General features: G+C 43.6%; 1 protein-coding gene across 3 annotated transcripts in view; it reads right to left on the bottom strand.

The window, feature by feature from the left end:
• Positions 1–25,756, bottom strand: part of Pat1 (Protein interacting with APP tail-1) — a 63,445-nt gene that overhangs the window by 4,854 nt on the left and 32,835 nt on the right. Inside the window, exons 2-12 of one of the 3 annotated variants that reach the window (XM_028321953.1) lie at positions 24,760–24,873; positions 21,400–21,514; positions 20,853–20,979; positions 19,185–19,284; positions 18,571–18,671; positions 17,587–17,790; positions 16,432–16,639; positions 14,438–14,596; positions 11,968–12,073; positions 7,020–7,162; positions 5,301–5,466 (exon numbers count right to left, since the gene is read on the bottom strand). In XM_028321953.1, the coding sequence (XP_028177754.1) occupies positions 5,301–5,466; positions 7,020–7,162; positions 11,968–12,073; positions 14,438–14,596; positions 16,432–16,639; positions 17,587–17,790; positions 18,571–18,671; positions 19,185–19,284; positions 20,853–20,979; positions 21,400–21,514; positions 24,760–24,873 (1,543 nt within the window). Of the gene's footprint in view, positions 1–4,896; positions 5,238–5,300; positions 5,467–7,019; positions 7,163–11,967; positions 12,074–14,437; positions 14,597–16,431; positions 16,640–17,586; positions 17,791–18,570; positions 18,672–19,083; positions 19,285–20,852; positions 20,980–21,399; positions 21,515–24,759; positions 24,874–25,756 lie in introns of those variants that run through there. The other 2 variants (XM_028321955.1, XM_028321954.1) reach the window with 2 other exon arrangements.

Raw genomic sequence — 25,756 nt, 5'->3', positions numbered from 1 at the left:
CATTGACAGTGGGGCGCCACCGTCAATACCGGATCGCTGGTTCCGATTTTTGCCATGTTGGAAACCATATAGTTGAACGATGGTAGCGCCCCCCTGTCATTGAGTTTGGTGGGACAGTTCAGCGTGGGTCATCTATACAGTTTTTTAGCAATCAAATGTGATGGAAGTTTGTCAACCTTGATGCACAAAGTAGCATCAAGAGTATACACAGCTTTTGGTTTAAGGAGGGAGACAGATTTTAAACTCTTAGCCCCTTACTATTAAAACTTACACGCTCGTTGAACAGTAGTTTAGTATGGAAATGTCATCATAAAACAGTGTTCAACAGCTGTGTAACTTTTTATTAGTAAGAGGGTTTCTCACTTCGTCGCGTAGCGTGGGGTTACGTACTATCGGGGACNGCTGGCTACAAACCCATCTCTAGAGGTATCTATTGATGATTTGACTATATATAGCAAAAACAGTCATAATTGCATTCAGTTTTGGTGCATTTAACGCTATAATACATAAACCAGTATACGTTGATACACGGTTATAAAGAATTACTACCTGATAGGAGGTCCTGTCAGCTTAAAATGGACATTTTTCTAAGAAGAAAAACAAAGCTGAATTCTTTATGGCAATTGAAAATAAATGTAAAGGATGAGTGAATAAAAATATAGAATGCCATGCCAGCCACTTTCCAGCCAATTGTTACAACAAATTCGGGAAATGTTCATTTCAATATTTCATAACTCCTCCGTTACCTCGTAAGTTTCGTATTTTATCGAAATATTCATTCCGCTTATTTTTTTCATTTTTGGGATATTTTATCCATTGTTCGTAGAACTCCCTTCGGAGTATAATATTACGTATTCTGAAAAAAAAAAGAATGAAAAAAACATTTTGGCATCAGCTTTACTAAAAAAATTGACAAGGTTCCGCACCAGTCCGCACTTTCTAATTTACTTTGAACAATACAATATGAATGAGACTACAACATATTTAAGTTGCAGCCATGGTACAACAAAGTACATGTAGTTTCTGGTCCAACAAACACAAAGTTCGCGTTAAAAATGTAATATCCATCACATTCGACAGCTATATTTTCGGCAACTGTAAAGTTATTTGCAATGTGAATGAATAAAAATGGTAGTTCTTACCATCAACTTCACGATCCATCATTAACTTTAGCACAATTAATTTTATAAACACTTTAAAATAGCGACAGACCAAATGCAGAAAAGTGAATGATTTCTTCATGAATTCCACCCGTAATGACACTTCAAAAATATTTATTAATTTATTGGAGGGTACTTGCACAAAATTATCACCAGAATCGTGACCTCCAGATAGTCGGCTATCGATTTTGCTAGTGTTATTGGAGATTTGAGTTAACCCTTTTTGTCCATCTAGATCGGCCTTTCGTCACATAGTGTGTCGACACGTTTATAGATGACCCTCGCTGAACTGTACCACCAAACTCAATGACAAGGGGGCGCTACCATCGTTCAACTTTATGGTTTCCAACATTGCAAAAATCGGAAACAGCGATCCGGTATTGACGGTGGCGCCACTGTCAATGTCATGGATCATTGAGTTTGGTGGGACAGTTCAGCGTGGGTCATCTATAGGTACATATATTATCAAGTCATTCAGTCTCCACAGGAACACTACCAAAATAACAAAATCATAGTTAAAAAAAATTCGAACAAGTGATACAGACAGCATTTTTTGGTTTTTGGCACCCAATGGCGATTTAAAACTTCATCATTTGCATCAAGATACGAGTACATAACTTTTACTTTAGCATGCGCTGTTTATACATACTATTTTTCAATACAGATTCCCCGCACAAGTTTTAAGGCTTCCACAGACCAAACGCGGGTCAGAAACAGTGCGGGTCAGTTGCAGCGCGGCTGAGGCACACTGAAAGCAGCGCAGTTTCAAAGCAGTTGCAACGCGGGTGTTTGTCAAAAATTCAATATTCGAAAACCGCTTTCAACGCGCTGCTACCGCCCTGCCTCCGGTGTGTCATGCTAATATGGCCGCCATAGTAATACAACAGCGCGGGCCTGCGTTCGCGCCGCCTGGTTTGTCGTTCGGTAGTTGCAGTGCGGCGCGGCGCGGAGTGGTTGGAGCGCGGGCCCGCGTTCAAACTGCGCTGCTACTGCCCCGCGTTTGGTCTGCCCAAGCCTTTAGTGGGGGCCCTTAGAACAAAACATGTCAGTACGTCGAGTCATATTTTATAGGGGGGAGAGGGGAACAGTGGCTCGGTTACTTACTGATGGCGATGGATCGCAGGTAGAGTGTCTCGGCGGCGACGTGCATGTTCATGTGGTAGTTGTAGAGCGAGGCCAGGAGAATATCACACACAATGTCCCCTTATAGGGGGAGAGGGGAACAGTGGCTCGGTTACTTACTGATGGCGATGGATCGCAGGTAGAGTGTCTCGGCGGCGACGTGCATGTTCATGTGGTAGTTGTAGAGCGAGGCCAGGAGAATATCACACACAATGTCCCCTTATAGGGGGAGAGGGGAACAGTGGTTCGACACTTACTGATGGCGATGGATCGCAGGTAGAGAGTCTCGGCGGCGACGTGCATGTTCATGTGGTAGTTGTAGAGCGAGGCCAGGTGCCCGATGCTGAGCCCCACCTCGTAGTCCTCCGGCCCGAGCAGCTCCTCCTTGATGGCGATGGCTTTAAGGTGCATCGTCTCCGCGTCCTGGAGAATATCACACACAATGTCCCCTTATAGGGGAGAGGGGAACAGCAGGGCCGGATTAACCATCTCGGGGCCCCTAGGCACAGCTCGTTTCGGGCCCCCCTTTGCTGCCGGGTGCCCTGCTGGGCGGCCCTGCCGGGGGACAGGGTGGTGTGTGGGACTCAAAAGGACGGGGTATACCCACTAAAACCTCCGCGGCGTTCCGTCATCGCCCAAGTGGGGGTGTCGCGAGTGTCCGGCCGTAGCCTTAGACTTCTGCGACACCACCGGCGACAGCTCGCCTACACGGCGGACCGTACACGCCCACCTTGAGGGGGGCCGACGGGAATGGCCCGAAACGCCAAGCCGTTCCCGTCAGACGGAGGTGACAAGGGTGCCCCCGCACCCCCAGCCTGCTGGCCGCCACCTGGAGGGAGAGTGGAACGGTCGTACAACCGCCTTCTCCACCCCCTTCTCCGCCTGCGGAGCGATGAGGCGAGAGGATCGTACTTCCGCTCGCGCTCCGCTGCCTCTTTCTGAAGGATGACCTCTTCGCAAAAGGAGGCGACCGCTATCCAGCATCCTTCACTTCCCAGCATGGCGTTGACCAGGCTTGGAAGCGAAAGATCCCGGCCCACGACCGCAGTGAGGACACGGCCCTACTCCTCCCAGCTTGTGCAGACCGCGAGGGTATGCTGCACCGCCTGCACCGTGTCATCCGCCGCGCCGCATTTGTGACACAGCGGGAATTCCTCTCGCCCGATCCTATGCAGGTACGAACCGAAGCAGCCATGCCCGGTCAGCACCTGCGCCAGACGGAACGTGAGAAACCCGTGCGGTCGTTCCAACCATTGGTCCAGAACAGGACCAATGGCGTCCAGAGTGCGGCGGCCAAACTGCGCGCGAGTCATGTCTTCCTTCCAGCGGTCGATCATGATCTCGCGCGCTTCCTGCCTGACGGCGCCGCGCCGTTCCGGGGTCGGGCGCTTTCCACGCGCCTTCTGGTCTGCCATTCAGTGATAGATGACAGACAAGAATCCAGCTTCTAGCTCCCAATGAGAAGTACCAGCGAGGACGCACGCCGCAGCGTGCCCTACCGTTCGGTAAGTCCTTGCGACTTTCTGCGCTATGGGCCTATGGCCCGCTGGGGCCTGCGCAGAAATCACAAGTCCTACCTATGGCACCCCCTAGTATTTTGGGGTTACCTACCGATTCAAAGATTGAAAGACAATCGCACCCCCACCCCCCCGCATCATGACATATAGACCGCAGATTTGCCATGCAGATGTGCCAGTGAGTACTAATCTGCGCGACTTGTGTCACCCCCTGATGGTTGGCACCCGGGGCGGACCGCCCCCACCGCCCCCCCCTTACGCCGCTACTGAGTATGGTGGAATGAGGGATGGTATTGAAAGCGTTGGCTATATCGAATGATACAGCATACAGCCAACACACCCTCAGTCATCCCTAGCCTCCGCAGTGAGGCTTTTTAGCCTCTGAAGGATGTCGACGGTCGACCTGTCATGTAAACCAAAGCAGTAATGCCAACACGTTAAAATGAATTAGGTTCCACAATATCGAAATAATTATGACGATTGAATGTGTAAACCAAAATAAGACGAAGTTTTAAGGTGGTTTGAGTTTTGTTACATAAAAATAATCTTTAACATTTTTTTTTTAATTTTTTAATCGGGAGTGCTGGGCCCCTGGTCATAGTGGGCCCCTAGGCACTGGCCTAAAGTGCCTTATGGATAATACGGCACTGGGGAACAGTGGCTCGTCACTTACTGATGGCGATGGATCGCAGGTAGAGTGTCTCGGCGGCCACGTGCATGTTCATGTGGTAGTTGTAGAGCGAGGCCAGAGGTGGAATTGTGTAAAGCAATCGTAATCATTTGACAGTTCATAACGTACGATTATTCTGTCAAACGCTTTGTATAACTGACTTTATCGTACGTTATGAACTGTCAAATGATTACGATTGCTTTACACAATTCCACCTCTGGTGCCCGATGCTGAGCCCCACCTCGTAGTCCTCCGGCCCGAGCAGCTCCTCCTTGATGGCGATGGCTTTAAGGTGCATGGTCTCCGCGTCCTGGAGAATATCACACACAATGTCCCCTTATAGGGGAGAGGGGAACAGTGGCTCGGCACTTACTGATGGCGATGGATCGCAGGTAGAGTGTCTCGGCGGCGACGTGCATGTTCATGTGGTAGTTGTAGAGCGAGGCCAGGTGCCCGATGCTGAGCCCCACCTCGTAGTCCTCCGGCCCGAGCAGCTCCTCCTTGATGGCGATGGCTTTAAGGTGCATGGTCTCCGCGTCCTGGAGAATATCACACACAATGTCCCCTTATAGGGGAGAGGGGAACAGTGGCTCGGCACTTACTGATGGCGATGGATCGCAGGTAGAGTGTCTCGGCGGCGACGTGCATGTTCATGTGGTAGTTGTAGAGCGAGGCCAGGTGCCCGATGCTGAGCCCCACCTCGTAGTCCTCCGGCCCGAGCAGCTCCTCCTTGATGGCGATGGCTTTAAGGTGCATGGTCTCCGCGTCCTGGAGAATATCACACACAATGTCCCCTTATAGGGGAGAGGGGAACAGTGGCTCGGCACTTACTGATGGCGATGGATCGCAGGTAGAGTGTCTCGGCGGCGACGTGCATGTTCATGTGGTAGTTGTAGAGCGAGGCCAGGTGCCCGATGCTGAGCCCCACCTCGTAGTCCTCCGGCCCGAGGAGCTCCTCCTTGATGGCGATGGCTTTCAGGTGCATCGTCTCCGCGTCCTGGAGAATATCACACACAATGGTTAAAGAGGATTACTAATGTTTGGCCAAAAAACGTTTCCCAAATTATCACATCGCAAACGTTTCGCAAATTTTCATTTGGCAAAACAACTTATTGCAAACTTTTAATTCGCAAATGTGGTTTTTGGCATATTATTGTTTAGCAAATAATTGTTTGGCAAAGTATGTTTTGCCAAATGTTTTATTTGGCAAAAATATTTCACGATAAACTATTTACAAAATAATTTGATTGGTGCATAGAATGGAATACAAATTAGCTTGTTGTTATTATTTTGTTTAGTAGGTAGTTAAGATAAGTTTGTTCTAAATTAATTTTCATATTTCATTCTTTTTATCGAAATTTCTAAACGATTAATTAACAATAGAGGTGATTCTAGGGTCACTGTTCTAACCTAACCTACTATTTTCTGCAATACCTACTTTCTGCAACCATACTATTTTCTGCAATCTCTTTGTTTTACATAAAATTCTTGTGAAAACCATGATCATCTGCCTTATGCTTTGATTTGTGGGTAACGGTGGGTAAGTATGTGTCAATTTGACCAAATAAATTATTTGGAATATTATTATAATATTTGGCAAAATAAAACATTTGCCAAGTAAAATTTTGCCAAATGATAATTTGACCAAATGAATTACTTGAGAAAAGTACATTTGCTAAAAGTTCATTTGGGAAATGAAACTTTGGCTATAAGTTGTTTGCGAAGTGAAATTTGGCCAAACGGAAGGGATACCGGTTAAAGAAGACCCGGATGATTTCACGGCTCATCGAGGGCACCGTCAGGTTTTTAGTGGGAGGTAGGTAGGACCTGGTCGTCTGACAGTAAGAGCCCCACATAACCCATAAGATAAATCACGTTAACATTTTAACTGTTATAGTGAACACATTCTTAACACAAGCTAGTTATTAATTAAATTTCACAAATTAACCCTCGAGCTAAGCTATAAAATATGCTTGTGTAATAGTGGTTTCACCACAATAGTCCAGCGGCAATGGCATTCGACCTACCGACCCCCGACAGGTCCGGAATCGGCAGTCCGACATTTTAAATAATAATGGTGCGTTCACATTGGGCGAACGGGATTGCGCGGCACGCTGGTCATCCTGCCTGCTCACCCTGCTCTTGAGTGAGCAGGATGTCGAGTTTGCCGCGCGAGCCCGTTCGCCCAGTGTGGACGCACCATTACTCTAACAGTAACGCCTAAATAAATGGGGGAGGATCGTGCGGTGAAGCAAGCGTACTGTTGGGGAGAAGTGACTTACGCCCGTATTCACAAACGATACTTGCTTAACTGAAGCAGCAAATCGAACGCACAGCGTTGAATAGAGCCCTGTGATTGGTTTATGTGTCACCCTGTGCGTCCACGCGCACTGTGAAACCTCATAGTAATGTTTGTGAATACGGGCGTAAGGACCTGCGCGATCTCTCCTTCGATACCGTCGAGAGGTGGAGCAGAGTAGACCGTAATAAAGATTATTTTGGAAGATTCACTTTGAGTCGCTGCCACTTTAGTTAACAGTAAGGCCTCACCTGGAACTTCTGCATGCTCTGGTAGAGACGGCCGAGGTTGCCGTAGTGCTTGGCGGTCTGCACGTTGTTCTCGCCGAAGGCCATCATGGACAGCCGCAGCGCCGCCTTGTGCAGCGCCTCCGACTCCTCCAGCAGGCTCGGCTCTGTACAAGCGTATGATCAACCGTCGAGACGAAATATTCATGTGAATAGCGATTGTGAAAAGATATAGTACGAAACAACTGAATTGATACTTGACTATGTAGGTTCTAAGCGAAATGAAGCATAAATCTTTGTGGTGCGGTGGCAGTATAAGGGCTACCGTATTTGCACTCATTTTATGGCTGGGTTGTACCATCTTACTTTAACAAACGTCAAAAATCTGTCAAACTCCATACAAAAACACCGGTTATCATTAAAGTTACAGTCAAAGTTAGGTGGTGCAACTCAGCCTAAATACAGCGTTTAAACAGAAGTAAGTTCTTGCGGTACGGTAATAGGGCGTTGTGGGAGGAGTGACAAGTGATGTGACTGAATAGGGCTGTCGCGATAAATTCTGGAGCACATTGGTCCCGCTGACCTTTGACGTCACAAAAACTGCTACAGATTTTACAGTGACAAACCTTTAGACCGAGTTGCACCACCAAACTTTGATGGTTACTATAGCGATAACCGGTGCTTTTTGTATGGAGTTTGACCGATTTTTGACGTTTATCAAAGCTAAAGTAAGGTGGTGCAACCCAGCCTTTATGAAACTTCAATTGTCACCCCTTCGACAGGCTTAGCTTAGCCTGTAGTGACCGTCACTGTCGAGTCGTGATAGGATCTTATTTGACAGTGGTGCCAACCTGATGAGTGTAAATACGGCAGTCCTACCGCTTCATCGCTGACATGGCACCTCTCCCGATTATTTGAATTATTTCCAAGTTGTTTCGTACTATAACTATTATCGTAAAAAAACAGCACATTCCTTAATAAAATAAAAAAGCAAAAGAACGAAAAATTGCGAGTTCAATGACAACCAAAGTGAGTCGCACAAACTGCGGGATGCATTTTGATTTTAATTGCATGCTTATTTGTTAAAAAGCAAGCGCCAAATGTATTTCAGACTTACGGATCTTTATTTTTTTCCGTAACGTTGATGAAAATGTTAATTCTTTTTCACATGAATTAGATTAAGTTTTAGTCGAATTGAATATTTAGACTGCACTTCTATTGACAAACTTTGTGAATAGAAGTCCACTCTAAATTAATTAAATAAAGTGGAAAATCGTAACATTAAATATACCGAAATCATACGTTTGCTGATCTTTTACCAGTAATACACACACCCTTTAACCTCGAAAAATTATTACATGAAATGATAAAGCAACCAAGATAGGCGAATTAAGGATAGCAAAAAAAGTATATTACAAGGAACAAAATATTTGTAAAATTAATTTTATTAGAAATTATAGTATTTTTTTATTATTCTATTTAAAATTAACACAGATTAGCTCAATATGAGCGATAATAAAATAATATCAAATTGTCACACTTCTACTACAAAATAGTAACAGAGGGCTGAGTGTGAGTTTTTTTTTCAAACGCGCTCACTAGTGAGCGCATCAAAAAATGACATTAAATGTATGACGGATCCCGCCCTAGCGGGAAACTATCAAAAACTAAAATTTTCATACATTTTTTACGCTCACTAGTGAGCGCGTTTGATTACACTCACACTCAGCCCACAGAAGACAAGCGCGTCTCAGGTTGGCGGCATTTGTGGTCGCATTGGTTTATACTGGTTTGCTATTATTGGCAATGTGTCTTTGAGCGTTGTCTATGTGAGCGTTGTCTATGTGAGCGTTGTCTATGTGTGCGTTGCACGAGCGCACTTTGTATGTATATTGTCTTCTGCTCCTATCTATTTTGTGCTTCTACAGTGTTTCTGACAATTTACATACTTTTATTTTTTATTTGGTAAGAACTTAATTATATATTTTTTTAATTTTATTTTTATTGTAACTATTTCTAGTTTAATGTCAAAAATTGATAAGACTAGTCAAATTATAATTTAGGTCGAAAGGTGTCAATTATATGAGTTATTAGTAGTGATGCAACGAATACTACTTTTACGAATACGAATATTAAATCTAATATTCGGCGAATACGAATATCTCTACATTATCATGAAATACTCATAAATTTAACTCTTTTTATTGTGGTTGATGTTTTAGTAATTAACATTTACAAATGGCATTTTTTTTTGTCATTGTATCGCTGTACTTTGTAACTAATCACAAAACAAAATAATACTTGTACAATCGACCTGCTATTGACTGTCAAATTCCAGAGAACTTACTACTTGTTACATACTGACCGGGGTTTTCTCGTCGTGTCGTTGTGGCTAGAGTGTTCGGAGACACACACGTGTGAGACAAAATTTAAAAAAAGTAGGTATTCGTATTCGTAATTATTATTTCACCGAATAGGAATATTCGGTAAATGTCTACTATTCTGCGAATACGAATATTTGTATTCGTTGCATCACTAGTTATTAGTAGACACCTTTCGACCTTATCAGTTAAATTGGTCAGTTTCTTAATTTTTATTCATTTTTAGACTATTTTTACCTTAGATTATTTAAAATTTTCTTAGCCTATCCCACAGTTGCGGCGTGACTTTTATTCCTAGATTAATACTATCAGTCTAGATAGATTTTATTTTCATTTGGTAAACGGCCTACTCCGTTCTTCATTGTTGCGGAGTGACTTTTATTCCTAGATTAATACTATCAGTCTATAGTCTTTTCGCCGAGAGTTCATAAATATTATGAAATGTCTTGCAATAGCGACTGTCGCTTAATTATCGCATTCTGTATGGCGGGCGTCGTTTGTCACAACGCGCACTGAGTACCATGGTGCGAGCCACGCAGCTGTCGTCAAGCACCCCGGCCTGCGGGCCGCTATGTGTGAAATGCAATGTGTGAAACGGAATAGATTTATTTTACATAAGACCGAAATGAATGGTATGACAGTGGGCAGGACCTTGCCCAACATTGGGATACACTATAAGCCACATGATAATATTGAAATACTTTTTACCCAACACATGGACGCCACGTGTTTGATCCGTATCCCCACGTATGCCCTAACCGGAATAATTCCCGTAAATTTAAAAGAGATAATAATAATGATAATCTACCAACTTTTTCATTATATCGACAAAAATAATTAGCGGGCCGCAATTTATAATGAGTTTAGAACATCTGATATTTAATTTTTTTTATCAACTCTCGGCGAACAGACTATAGATAGATTTTATTTTCATTTGGTAAACGGCCTACTCCCTTCTTCATTATAAATCTAGAACTTAATTATGAACAGCTCTTGGCAACACTAATAGTAGAGGTAGGGGCACGGGTATGGCTGTAAATAGCGTTAAGAGAGCCTTAGCGAGATAGTTTTAAAGTTCAAAATCGGACGTTAGTAAGCTAGCTTTTAAGGCCCTAAATGGCAACTCTTGTAGTAGAGGTGGTAAGGGGGTTAAAGTGGCCCTTAGCCAGTTAACTTTAAGTTTAGAAATGGGTCTAGTTGTATCGGCAATATTTGTAGTATTGGCGGTTGATAGCGACTCTTACAAAGCTTGTGCTAGCGATCTCCTCCAAGATGAGCGCCATTACGAGCAATCATAGTTTAAACGGGTGAAACTGGTCGTTAGTAAGCTGACTTTAAGGTTCAAAATGAGTCTAGTTGTGTCGGCATCGCTTGCAGTAAATGTGCAAAGGACGGATGAGCGAGACAAGGCGCTGCGTACCGCTGCGGTTCTGTCGCGCGTGCGTACGGTTGATCACAATGGAAATGAGTGAAAGTGGCTCTTAGCAAGCTAGCTTTAAGGTTATAAATGGGTCTAAAGCCCGGTCCATGAGAAAGCCCGGTCCATGAGCACGTAAAATTTTGTCCAATGACCCCAAGCTACCCATCCTTATCGCTCGCGCGTAATTATATTGCTGTCGCGACTGTGCGACGGGCGCCCGCAGTGAGTGTGCGAGCGTGATAGCAACATAATTACGCGCGAGCGATAAGAATGAGTAGCTTGGGGTCATAGGACAAAATTCTACGTGCTCACGGACCAGACTATAGTAGTGGCAACGTTTGTTGTATCGGCGAGTATTGTAGGGGCGGTTGAAAGTGGCCTATAGCTAACTAGTATTAGATGTTAAAATACGATTAGAAATCTAATTATATCGGCAGCGCTTGCGGTAGATGTGCAAGGGCCGGACCCGCGATCGGAGGCGCTTGTGCATACCGCTAAGGTCCTGCCCGGCGGGCGTGTCGAGCGCGATTATTTGAAACGGGTCGTTAGTAAGCTAGCTTTAAGGTTCAAAATGAGTCGGTGTATCGTCAGTTAGTGCGAGGAATGGCAGTTGAAAGTGGCTCTAGTAAATTAGTTTTAGGGTTCAAAGTGGCTCTTACCACACTAGGTTTAGGGTTCAAAGTGGCTTTTACCACACTAGGTTTAGGGTGCTAAGTGGCTCTTAGTAAATTAGTTTTAGGGTTCAAAGTGGCTCTTAGTAGATTAGTTTTAGGGTTTAAAGTGGCTCTTAATAAACTAGCTTTGGGTTTAAAATGGCTCTTAGTAAGTTAGCTTCAAGGCTCAAAATGGGTCTAATTGTATCGGCAGCGCTTGCGGTTAATATGCAAGGGCCGGACCCGCGAGCGCAGGCGCTGGTGCATACCGCTGAGGTCCTGGCCGGCGAGCGCGATTATCGTTAATACGGGTGAAACTGACCCTTTTCTAGCTAGTTTTAAAGTCGAAAATGAGTCTGGTTCTATCGGCATTAGTTTGGGGAGGAATGGCAGTTGAAAGTGGCTCTTAGTTAACTAGCTTTAAGGCTTAAAATTGTCTAAATGGGTCTAGTTGTATCGGCAGCGCTTGCGGTAAATATGCAAGGGCCGGACCCGCGATCGCAGGCGCTGGTGCATACCGCTGAGGTCCTGCCCGGCGGGCGTGTCGAGTGCAATCTCCTCCAGAATCAGCGCCTTCACGCGCTTCGCTGAAGCCAGCAGCAGGTGGTCGGGGGGCACCAGGTTCTGGAGGAAAAAAATACAATAATTAAAATCATTGTTATATCAAGCGAGAAGCTCAAGACCGAACGAGATGGAGGACTGTTGTGGACGCCCTGTGCCCCATCTAGGGGACATAGGACCATAAGTCAAGTAAGTCAAGTTAGTTGCGAACATGGGTTTACGTAGACAGGGTTACATAGGTTGAACTATCTCTATCTTTCACCTTTCGGCATGCAAAATAATATAAAATAGCTTTATTTCTTGCACACGTTACAAGGAGGGAAGAGAAATGTTAAGACTTGGGAGATTCAAAGAAAGATGGTCTGATGACATTATGACAAAATGGAGAAAGATTTTATGCAGTCAGAGGGTCACTAATGAATCAATCTAAGGGCCTTTGCTGAAACTCATGCGGTCTGTATCGAACAGCACAGTGTGGCGAAAGCGTGCGACGTTTGTATTTTAACTAAACTTGGCGTGTATTTTAACGCAGACAGACGCACGCGGCGAGTGCTCGCGTGGGACCAAACTTGCATCGAATACTTATCCGAAGCGGGCACTGGCCCGTAAGTTTTGGCTTAGACCTTAAAACAAGGTTTAGGACTAGCAATACAATTTTCAAAAATTGACTTCCGCCAAAGTCACCATAGTGTAAATCATACAAAAGTTGGCTTGCCACAGCTATTTACACAGTGGTAAACAGCTTGCGGAAGTCAATTTCTGCAAGTTTTGTTGCTAGTCTAAACCTCGCTTATGATAAATATCATTTTGTTTTTAGAACGTCCACTGTTGGACTTTATTCTAAGCCCGGTCTGTGAGCACGTAGAATTTTGGTCCAATGACCTCAAGCTACCCATCCTTATCGCTCGCACGTAATTATATTGCTGTCGCGAGTCGCGACTGTGCGACGGGCGCCCGCAGTGAGTGTGTCAGCGCGACAGCAATTAGCGATGGGCGTTATTCGTTATCACGGGTTATTAAACGAGTGATTAGCCTGACCAGTGATCACTCGTTATCCAAAAACGCCTAATCTAGTTTTTTTCTTAACGTCATACCACGTTAGAATCTCTTCGTTATTCAACACGATTGTTTCCACAACGCTCTAAAGCCAAACTAAATTCACTCTTAAGCAAACAACATAAGGTAGATGTTTGGTTGACACAAAAAATAACGTGTTTCCCGCTTCGTTATGACAGTTTTGAGGACAACGTCGTACATTGACGATTCTTGAACATATTTTTTGCAACCTAAATGAGTAAAGCGAGTAATGTATGGTGTCCAAATAATAAGGATCGCAACGAATCGAGTGCGTGTGCGAGTGAGAAAGCCATAGGACGTTAACATAAGTGTGGATGGAATAGGTATAATCTTCGTCGTACGTTAGATATTCAATCGAATTTAGTCTTATTTTGAAGGTCATAAGTTCCTAAAGGCCTTGCAGCTAACCAACCACCTAACGTTATTATTATCACTCTTGCTTGAGCCACAGAATACATAATAGTAGCAACAGAAATTGCACTCCTTTGTGTAGGATCCGATGCCGACATTTTAACGGTAATAATAATAATGCAAAATATCTAACGCACATGGTGCATTCGAAATCACACCTTACTACTAAGCTCACAAGAGCGCAATTTTTTTGTGTTCAGAATTGATCTACCTCACAGCTCAAGCGTCAGGGTTGTATAAGCAAAGTAAAATAAATAAAAACTTAATTTTAAGAAGCATTTATTGTATTTACGATTGGTAAACTTTAATCTAGTGGTGTTTGTATAATCGTACCATCTCTTAATAAACTTCAGTGTTGCGATAATTCGAAATTGGACAAACAGTTTTAAAAGGTGTAGTGTCGGAAAATAGACACGGTGAAGTAAAGTTAATGTTTATATTAGCTAAAATATTTTTTTGTTACAGTTTTTTGTCGTAAGTATTTCAAAATTATTTAAAAAGTGTAGTTTTTTTAATTATTTAAATTACTACGGTTAATTATTATTCCTAAATATTACGATTTTCCATTAAAGAAGGATAACAGTGCTGTTGGAACAATAAACCTTGATTGTGACGATGATCGACCGAGCGTGTATAGATACGCGTGTGCTCAAAGGCGCGTGGCGGGCCCTGACTGATTTGCAACTTGAAGTTGTCGCGCGCTGTAGGTAATTATATCGGCCGGCATAGGCGAGTGACGGAGGCCTGCTTGAGCGTTGTGGAAAAAAAAACTAGTTTTGAAAACGTTATGCGTGATTCGAAAACCGTCGCGTTTCGTTATTTCAAAAACCCATAACGACACATCTTTAACAGCAACATAATTACGCGCGAGCGGTAAGGATGGGTAGCTTGGGGTCATTGGACATAATTCTACGTGCTCGCAGACCAGACTATAATCACCTCGATGATGTGTATGGCGCGCTCAGCGTGGTCGCGCGCCTTGTAGAAGCGGCCGGAGGAGTATTCCAGCACGTACAGCGCGTACGCCAGGTCCTCTTGAGCCGTTGCCACGTGCAGGCTGCGAGACCCAAACACGCTGCGAAGCGTGCCCAGCGCCTCCTGTTAAACGTAAGTTAGTATTCTTTTCATTAGTATTCTTAATAAACGTAGTCATATCATCCTTACCGATTTCCCGCCTTTTGTATTTATCTGTGCACTAATATTACTATTTATAGCCTGACCAGGAACATAAAAACCCTCGCCATGTTGCGGAAAATTAATGGTACTAATTTGTTTTAATGGCAACAGTAACTGAAAACTTCATTGACATGTCACCTTGCATGTCAGTCTATTGCTGTCAAATAAACTTTATTTTAAATGTGCGCAATTGATTTTGTGAATTAAATTGCTAAAATCTTTATATAGTCGTGAAAGAAAAGTGGTTCACAATGTGTTAAAGTATTTGTCGAAGAGAAATACTAAGGGTTCGGACAATATTTTCATTGAATAATGTTTCCGACAAAGGTTGTCAAATTGACTGACATGTTTATCGTATAGTACAGTCAACTATGGAAATTAGCTGTGGTTTGTTTCAACTACCTATTTTAAAGTTTTTTGTCACTTTGTAAGTATTGAATTTTATGGAATTGGGAAAGAAGTACCGAGCTTGAAGCGTTCATGAGCAGACATTGTAGTTGAATATTCAAGTTCAGAATTTGATTATTGATGAATAATAATAAAATCCTACTTGCTCGATTGATGGTTTCATTTAATTTATTTAAACCAGTTTACCTATAATATAATACGTTTTTGTTAATTTATGAAAATATTAAATAAGCCTATAATCCTGAATCCTGATACATAAAGTTAGCCTATTAATTTAATACAGGTACGACTGTACCCAGTGTTGCACTATCAAATGCAATTGAAGCGCCTCTATGCCAGGGTTTTTATGTTCCTGGTCAGGCTATATGTATGTTTATCTAGACAATTTTATGCAGCTTTTTTATTTATTTTTTTTATTTTACCAATTTATTTATTTATTTATTTATTCTAGAAGGCTGCTTGAAGGCTTACAGAAAATCCAACGCGCCAACAAGTTATAGTGGTCAATGGTCCGTGACCCTCACTCGGCATGGGGCACACTGAAAACCAGCGCCGTGGCCTTCGTCACCGTGGGCCACGGCATATGCTGAGTGGGGTCCCGTTGCAGTGGGCATCTTGTTGGTGAATCGGTGGCACTGCTCAGTTTACTCTTGTTTTTATTTTTTCTTCTTTTATTATTATGTGCCACTGTCACGTCTATGTAATTGCCTGTATTTGTGTGACGTCCATTGTAATAAATGTATCTTTCTTTCTTTCTTTCTTTCTTAAGTAGATTCATTTTGAAACGGTTAAGGTTCGATTTCCTTTGATGTTAACATCGGCCGCGTACGACATTCGAGCGTTCTAAAAACTGGTTCTTCATCGACACGCCGTACTCCGATCGCGTTCGATGGAGGCACTAACACCTACATCCATATTCACAAATTATGCTTGCTTTAGTTAAGCAGCAACGCTATGAGAAGTCGAACGCACAGTGTTGAATAGAGCTCTGTGATTGGTTCGTGTGTGTCATTCCGCCATTCATCTCTATCGAATAGATTTTTGAGACCCTGTGCGTCCACGCGCACTGTGAGACCTCATAGTAATGTTTGTGAAATTGGGAATATGGGTGTTAGGTCTGATGTGGATTCGTGATCGAAGCGTATAGGCGCCTTAAGCTCCGTAAGCTCAATTTTAAATGATGTTTGAAATGTTTAAATCTTTGGGTTGAATTGTTGGCAAGGATTTTTTTTAAGAAAACTAGAAAAAATACAGGACATAATAATAGAATTTTTAAATCAAAATAATTGCAATCACTCAACAAGTGTTACGCACGCTCTAGTTTATTAATAAGACAGTACAACGCTCACCTCATAAACAGCAACACTGTGCGTAATAGAGTCGATATTGAGCAGGTAGAACCCATAGTCCAGTAGGGCTCCGGCGTACCGCGGGTGCTGCGCCCCCCACGCGGCGCGCGCCAGGCCGACCGCGTGTCGCACCGCCACGCCCGCGGCACTAAACAGCCGCTTCACAACGCACGCTTTACCGCAAGCTCGTACTACTTCTACTGTGATCCTGCGCATACGCAAAAAAATAAAATTAAAACTGGTATACAGGGTGTTAGGTAAATGGGTATATGAGCCGACACTAGCCCATGTTAACATGGTCATAAATGGTATGATGAAGTCAGAAAATTGATATCTTCATTTTAATTATTTTATTTTTCATACAAATCGGATTTTATAAAATTTATTTTGTATGAAAATTAAAAAAAATAAAATGATGTTATCAAATTTCTGACTTCACGATACCATTTATATGCCCATGTTAACATGGGCTAGTATCGGCTCATATACCCATTTACCTAACACCCTGTATACTCGCGCCTTTCCACGTTGATCGATTGGTAGCGGTCTGCGTCCAGCGCTTCCCTGCTACCTTATAATCATACCTTCCTGAATAATAATAGAAACACAAAATATAATCCATGCTTTTTCATGTAATTCCTCCGCCATTTTCCGCAGTTTGGCACCTCACGTCACACATCATTTTACCGAAGTCAGCCCTATGGCTTCGGCGCAGTACCTACCGATCACTGACGTTTGTCAACAAAACGGTGCTCGACTCTTGAGACAAGCTAAATTACACCATATTGTTAACGACATACATTGAGCATGAGACATGTAAAGTGCCCCATAAGGGCTACCTTTTCTTTTTTTTATTATTACTAGCGGCCGCCCGCGACTTCGTACGCGTGAATCCCGTTTTTCCGGCTAATTCCCGTTCCCGTGGGAATTTCGGGAATTCCTTTCTTAGTGCACCTCTACGGTACCTAAGCTACGTCCCTTCCAAATTTCAAGTGCCTACGTTTAGCCGTTTAGGCTGTGCGTTGATCTGTCAGTCAGTCAGTCAGTTTCTCCTTTTATATATTTAGATTTATTTTGACGTTCATAAGTGCCACTTGTGGTCTAAACTGAATAAATATTTTTTTGATTTTGATTTTGTGCACAGCGTGCACTCACCGCACGGGCGTGTGCCTCGCCAGCAGCCGCTGCGCGCGCAGGCTCCAGCGGTGCGCGGCGCTGTAGTCGCAGCGCACGAACATGAGCGCGCTGAACTCCTTCAGCACGCGCGGCGCCAGCGCCCCCATGCCCCACACGGCTTGGTGCTGCACGTTGAACCCGCCCTCCACCTCTTCAGCGTCGTCCGGCGGGGGATTCTCTAAGCTGGAAACAAAAATGATACTATAACGATATTCATTCGTTCGTTCGTTTCAGCCAAAAGACGTCCACTGCTGGACAAAGGCCTCCCCCAAGGATTTCCACAAAGACCGGTCCTGCGCCGCTTGCATCCAGGTACCTCCCGCGACCTTCACCAGATCGTCGGTCCACCTAGTGGGAGGCCTGCCCACGCTACATCTTCCAGCTCGTGGTCGCCACTCAAGAACTTTTCTGCCCCAGCGGCCATCAGCTCTTCGAGCTATGTGCCCCGCCCACTGCCACTTGATTTTAGCGATTCTGCGGGCTATGTCAGTCACTCTGGTTCTCCTACGGATCTCTTCATTTCAGATTCGATCACGCAGGGTAACTCCGAGCATAGCACGCTCCATCGCTCTTTGGGTGACCTTGAGCCTTCTTATGAGGCCCATAGTAAGCGATAACGTTAACATAGATAACGATATTATACACACAAAATCTTCAAAACACACAAAAATCCACCTTCGGCCTGATCGTCACTTACCATCAGGTGAGATACAGGCCAAGAGCTTCCTCGTTGTGGATAAAAAAAAACCCGCGCTAAAATTAGTCCTATGCGCTCCTGCACACGACGCCGACGCCGCGCCGCCCCCGCGCCTTTGAACTGTTTATACGCGCCGCGTGAAGCCCGCTGCCGCGCCACCGCGGCGACGCTGGCGAAATGAGGGCTATCGTTTTTATACTTAACAGTTGGCACCCCTGGCGATTGACAGGACTGTAGCAGAGCTACAAGTCAAGTAGAGTCCTTACCTGGTGATGTAGTCTTCATACATCTGTGGGTCAGTCTGGCAGGCCTGGTCGCGGCTGGGCGCGCGCGCGTGCGGCGCCGCCTCGTCGTAGCCGCCCTTGGACTCGTCCCGCGAGTCGCTATAGCAGAGCTATAAGTGCTTGTTCACGTAGGCACGCGCGGGCGCGGGAAACGTCGCGAGCTCGTGTTCACATTGACGACCAGGCGTTCGCGCGAGTGTGACGTACTATCGTTTCTAGCGACAAGTTCAAACTGGTTGAACTTACCTGACGTCGCGAGTGAAACGCGCGCGCCGCCGCTAGTTTGACATGAACACACACAAACATCTTCACGTGTTGAAATTACCGCGAGCGCTCCGCGCGCGCAAGTCGCTAGCTTGCCCGCTAGTTAGACCGCACGTGCGTTTCGTACGTGAACACTTGGAATCACTACATATGTTTGATATTTCGTCACCCCGCCCGCCACCGCGCCCGCGAGTCAACGTGAACAAGCACTAAGTCATGTAGAGTCCCCACCTGGTGATGTAGTCTTCATACATCTGTGGGTCGGTCTGGCAGGCCTGGTCGCGACTGGGCGCGCGCGCGTGCGGCGCCGCCTCGTCGTAGCCGCCCTTGGCCTCGTCCCGCGAGTCGCTGCAGCCCAGCAGTTGGAGGGACAAGGCATAGGTCTCCGCCGCCGCGGGGAAGCAGCAGTAAGACGACTGTGTGTTCAGTAACCTGGCGGTGGAAATGGAATCTTATTCATAAATACACTCAACATCAAATAAATCGCACCTCCCGCAACAAGCACTTTCAAACGTATGCATCCCCACTTCCCACCAATATTGGCACCATTTAAAAGCCTAATTCTAAACTTCATTTCATTAAAGGATAGGTTTTTACCCCAAAAATGTGTCTTTAGAAGGATCCAGAGTCACTTCTTCAAAAAATAGGCTATTACGCTTGAGCCAACTTTTATGGCTATAAAACTGTTAAGTTGGGATTAATCGGCATCCATCTGTTAAAGAGGATACGTGTGATCATTATTTGGTTTTATAACCATAAAATTTGGTCTAATTGATCCCAGAGGTGAGCCCAAAGTGAGGTCTCTTTTCAAGTCACATTTATGGTATATGATAATATTTTATTTAGAAATTAAATGTGTTTTTCTTTAAGGATATTTATTGGGCTTTCAAATAATACCAATCATGGTGCCCCACACCATGATTGTGTCAGAAGAAAATCTTTAAAGTTCGCGTCGCGGAAGGTGCGGTTGATTTGATGTTGAGTGTAGGTGTGAGGAGACCAGTTTTCACTTTTAGATAGAGAATTAAAGCTTCAACCACACGTGACGCGTGCAGATCGTCATCGCCGGCGCGATCATAGGCCAATGACAGGTCGCGCGGACTGTCATGGGTCGGTTAGTGTGGTTGAAGTATAGTGAAGTCAACGGTATTTGCGCCACCAGTTGATGCCCTGGTGACGGCAACTGGTGAGCTCCAATAGTGTAAGGGACTATTCCCATTTCGCGTTTCCACCGCTGAAAGCCAGGATCTATAGCTATCTATCTCCAATCCAAAGCTGTAGATCCTGGCTACACAGGAGTTGCAGTGGTGGGAAAGAGAGGTGGGAATAGTCCCGTTTATCTATCTCCAATACGGTAGTCCTCATTGATAGTATTTCTGGACGAGTCTGAAGAATTTATTAGAATAAATAATTGAAGAAGAAAATACCCCCCCCCCACACACACACACTAATACACAACACATCTACACTTTTACACACAACAGCACACACCCTACATCCATCTCTGATGCCTTTTCGTCTTCTGTGTACTTTTCATATTTCGATTTATTGGTTCCTTAAATAACGCTTCAGCTTAGCCGTACTTAATTCTACCTGTTAATCGTTATTCTTTCCTCCACAGGACAGGCAATGCCTAGTGTGGAGGTCTGTCTTTTAGTTATTGTATTGTTTGGTTCTGGCAATAAATATTTTCATTTTCATTTTTCATTTCTAACAGTTTTTCAAGATGGTGCAGGAATTAAATACACAAGAAAGAAGGTAATCAACGTGATACAGACCTGTGACAGCACTCAAGAGTGAGCCGTTTGTAGTAGGTGTCTGTCAACTTAAAAGTTGGCGTATTTAAAAGATGTCAATTTCATAAAAATATTTACATATTTTTTCTTATTTACATGAATGTGGTTTGACTACGTTTGTGTGCGTTTGCTTCGTCGCGCTCAAATTTGTTTGATGTAGGAATTAAATAACACAAGAAAGAAGGTAATCAACGTGATACAGACCTGTGACAGCACTCAAGAGTGAGCCGTTTGTAGTAGGTGCTCTGTGGCTGCGCCTGGCACACCTCGCGACATCGCTGTAACACACGCTCGGCATCCGCATACCAGCCGGCTTCGTTCAGGAACCCGCCTGCACAAATAATTAATCGTCATCATTTCATTGCGTCCCTATCCCGGAGCGTGATCCGCTACTTAAGGAATTGGGTTGAGAAGATGTTCACCTGTTTGTCTCTATAAAGTTTATAGTATAAACAATGACAACGTAAAGCTATACTCACCAGCTATTTGACATTCGCGGGACGTGCTCCGAATGTATAATGAGAGCCCGATCAATACCGAAGTTTTATGAGAGTTGCTTTCTGCAGGTAACGGATGAATGGGGGGGCTACATTCCTGGACGCCTGCCTATGATCTAGTTTGTCCAAAACTTATTCGTTCTTTCAGTGAGAAAATAGGCGACACTCAACAGTTAGCGGGTACCTATATCTATGGTTAAAAATAAATATACTTCTACGTGTCGTTATAAAATAGGCCGTAGTATGGTACTGACCGAGTCTCAGGCCCAAGTTGATGAGGTGCTCCACTTTGTGCTTGCCGGCGTCGCACCGGCTGGTGTAGATGGTGGCCAGTTCCGTGGACAGCTTCGAGCCGTGCTCGATCACCGCCTGCAACCAACACGGACAGTTAAGGAGTTGGAAGTGACAGCGCACTAGTATCAGCCGAAGAAACATTTGCCATTCCCATTCTTATAAGATACACCATACAAGAATGCATGGTAAATTCAGTGAACTGCTCCTGAATCGAATGTACCTACTACTACTATTTCTATTTATTTATATTAACCGGCAGACAGTGGTGACTGAGTTTGTTGCGGCGCTTCTTCTCAGCACTTGCCAAATGTTGGTCTCGAAGCGCTGGTAGGGTAAAAAGATTATGAGACATGTAGAGGCTCCTTAAGAGCAAAATGACGATTTGTAAGAACTATTTATTAGTCCAAACAAATAAAGAAATTTTGACTTTGACTTTGCCCTTTTTTGTTAGTTTTGGATTTCTTATGAAAAAAAAAAACACCATCGCCTAAGTGTGACTAATGCAACGTCATAGAGGACGCGTATCACATCATGATGGAGTGTTATTCTTGCATAAAATTAGCATATGAATGAGATTGGTATTTGTAATAGAATTCTAGCTAACCCGCTTTCCGATAATGCATTAAAACTGTACTCTCTTGTAAATAGCGATAAGACGACGTCATAATGTAAGTTAGATTATAAGTGTTGATCATTGTGTGAGTTCTATAAGGGTGACATCTTCTTTCAGAAGAAACCCTCCTTAAATTAAAGAATTAAAAAAAACATTTGCTTTGAAAGCCATTCATGTCCGCCTCGCTAAACTAAAGCGAGTGCGTATTCACGTACCTTATTCAATAATCTATGGATCTGACACAATAATACAGTACAATACAGACGATAGCACGTCAAACTTAACAAAATCATATAAGGGTATACGATTTTTTGTAAACAGTTTATGAACTCTAAAGAGGTCTACCTACTGGGCGTAACTTACTAAATAACAAGCTTTAATAAGGTGAAAGGTATTCAATAAACTACATTGTCTGGCTATCAATGACTTCCTGAATACTTCAAGTTCATTAAAACTATCGCATCGAATAAATAATTGTAACTGTTTACACAATTGTATGCAAAATAGATAATAGTAAAAATAGACGCAATCTAAATAAACAGTATTATTGAAAGGCTGTTTCTATATTGACCTATAGGGTCATTTGCATGCATTGTCAAGGAACATTGTGCGGTGGTAGGGATGACGCAAGTCAATGATATAATACAATACCTAGACAAACGTAGACAATAGGTAACAAACAGACCTGATTTCAGAATGCCTACTTGTTCTACGAAACAGAATATAAGGCCGGCAATACACGGACCGCTTGAAGCAGTCAGGGTCGACAGCTTCAAGCTGCGAACTGCAGAGTTCTTTGGACGCACATACACGAACCGCTCGAGCAGTTGCAACTGATTCGGGCGGTCGACAGCACGGTGAATTTTCATCGTGCGGTCAAGCAGTCGCCAGCCATACACTGACTGCTCGAGCTGTCGACGGCTCTCGCGCATTTACCTCCGCCCACTTTCTTCATTCCACGGCGCGCGCGCTTGTGATTTGTTGAGCAGTTAATACCAACTGCTCGAGCAGTTATCACTGGCAGCTTCAAGCTGTTGACTCTTGACTGCAAAAGCGGTCCGTGTATGTTGATCACTGACTAGCTGCTCGAGCTGTCCGTGTATTGCCGGCATAAGTTTTCATACTTTAGATCGTTTCAGTCATATGACGACGACTGCTGGACAAAGGCATCCCCAAGGATTCCCGCAACGACAATCCTACACTGCTCGTATCCAGGTGCTTCCCGCGATCTTCACCAGATCTTCATTCCACTTAGTGGGAGACCTGCCTACACTACGTCTTAGCCCGTAGGTACATTAAATACACGACCTTTACATGTTTTTCTGAATAAATTCAGATCATACGCACCCATAGACTAATTCACAAACTGCTGTAGCAAACTAAACTTGAAAAGCGAAATATTGTCATCCAGTTAATAATCTTTTTCTTAATCACATCATAGAAAATAATAGTACCATTACGAACGCCATTGACATAAACATAAGTGATATTATGTATTAAACGTGACTCATCGACTATCTACAGTTAGAAAATCGTTTGTCCTGTCTACTAGAACACAGTTAAAAGTACTGATTTTAAAAGAAGATATAATTAGGTATCTGGTTAATTAATTATTTGGTGATGTAAGCAAGCATTGCCTTAAAAGGACTAGAGAGATAGAAACTTGAAATTCCAATAGAGATAATGTTTGGAAATGCAAATCAGTTGTATGTAAGATAAGAAGGCACAAAGATAACGTAAAAATATTTTGTAGCTATGTATCTTTATGTATTTTTTTGTTATTGAAAACACGCCTTTCCGCGTGCAATGCACACTTGCATGCATAATGACTTAATTAGCAAGAAAACAAGATAAAAGAAAATAACTATCGTTACATAGTTTCTAGATCCCATCAACATATCTACGAGGGGACAAGATAAGTGAAATGAATACTGTTAGGACCACCATGTAACAGTGGACACTGCCGTTAGCTAGCCCGGGTTCTGCACTATGCAGCTCAAGGTCTGAATGCATTATTGGCCAATGCTGCTGCACTTGCGAAATTAAACTCTTCAATTTGAGATTAGATATCCCGGAGTTTTGAATTAGCGCAGTCATAATAATTTGCGGGCTAGGAGGCTTAAGAGGCTAGAAAGTATTTGTTAGTGCGAACTATGATGCTCTCGTCTGTGATAGGATTCCGTGGCAAGTGTCACCGAAATGTGGCAATCGTATTAGACTAGCTTTAGCTCGCAGTTCCGCCCATCGGAATGCAGATGCACCCCCGTTTATATTATAAGAAGAAAGACAATAATGAAAGGAATTCAGTAATTGAAAAGAGGCGACAATAACCCAACGGTGAAGGTATAGGAATAACAGACTCCATATCAAANATATCCAAGGAACGCTGTTGGATGTTTCGAATCCCGTCACAGCTGGACTATTATGGTAACACACTCGTATAACACTAGCTTAAGATCACCACGAAGGGTTTAAAAAAAACCGTACTAATACAAATCGAAGCTCGTTGCCTGCTGCTGTCTTTCCCGAAAACTATAATCCGGGCCTCTTCAAGGCGAGAGTGAATAAGCACTTACAGGGCAGATATGTACCATCCTAGACTGCATCCCACTTAACATCAGGTGCGATTGTGGTCAAATACCTGCCTGTTATGCATAAAAAAAAAAGCTGTAACTCAGCAATGTGTTCTAAAACTATCTTGACTGACCTGGAAGCACTGCAGCAGCCTCAGCTGCGAGCCCGTGAAGCGGAGCAGGCGCTCGATGGTGTCCAGGGAGGACAGCTCCACGCCCAGGATGCACAGCTTCTTCTCCAGGTACATCTGTGGACAATACAATAAAGCCCGTTAGAACAGTGGGTTTAGCTAGACAAGAGGCAGTTTTTGATCGAATCGAAAATCGAATTCCGAAACTCCATACAAAAAAAGGCTTTTCGACCATCTTTCGATTCATTTTGTATAGGGGCGCTGATTGTATTAAAAGGGTTAAAAGCGTTTGTCACACTGGATGCGGTCTGCGGTCAAGTCAAATGAACACAACCAGCTCCTATCTTTCCGTTCTTTGCTGGTGCCCGCATTGTCAGATTCAGATCGCATCATTCATTCACGCAGCCGCGTTCACTTTGACCTGACCGCTACTCGCAGACCGCATCCAATGTGACAAATCCTAGAAGGTCACTTCAATGTTTGTTGAAAAACTTAAACCTTACTTTCAATTAGAAATAATGTATGTTACTAATCAACGAAAGCGTTAAGCCTCAATAAGAATGAACAAAAACCAAATAATTAATTCGCAAAATGTAGAAATTTCAATCTCCATAGCAGGGGCAGACGGTATATTGGCATTAAACAGAACCTTTCCAGCAAATAATAAATTACAGATTACAATCTGTAGGAAGACCAACAATCGGGGGTCATCTACATGCAACAAACTTGTATGTATATTAACGATTACAATTTGTTTATATGTAGTACTAGTACACTATAAATGAATCACCAGCTGCTTGTTTGTTAACGATAGCCATATACGTAACTTACAACATAATTAATTTCTTATGTGTACATGAGACAAGATACAAAGTGTTATAATGTATACGATACATGCAATTTTGTAGGTAGTGTGACAAAGATTTATTGAAACAGAGTTCACATCACTCACAATTTGTTTGTTGTGTATGTTTGCTGGCCTTATTCGTTTGCAAGATTC

This window comes from Ostrinia furnacalis, unplaced genomic scaffold (assembly GCF_004193835.3).
Source record: "Ostrinia furnacalis isolate ACB-3 unplaced genomic scaffold, ASM419383v2 OfSCF7586, whole genome shotgun sequence".
Taxonomy (NCBI): domain Eukaryota; kingdom Metazoa; phylum Arthropoda; class Insecta; order Lepidoptera; family Crambidae; genus Ostrinia; species Ostrinia furnacalis.
Note: the sequence above shows the minus strand (reverse complement) of the source record. Positions and strands in the feature narration are given on the sequence as shown.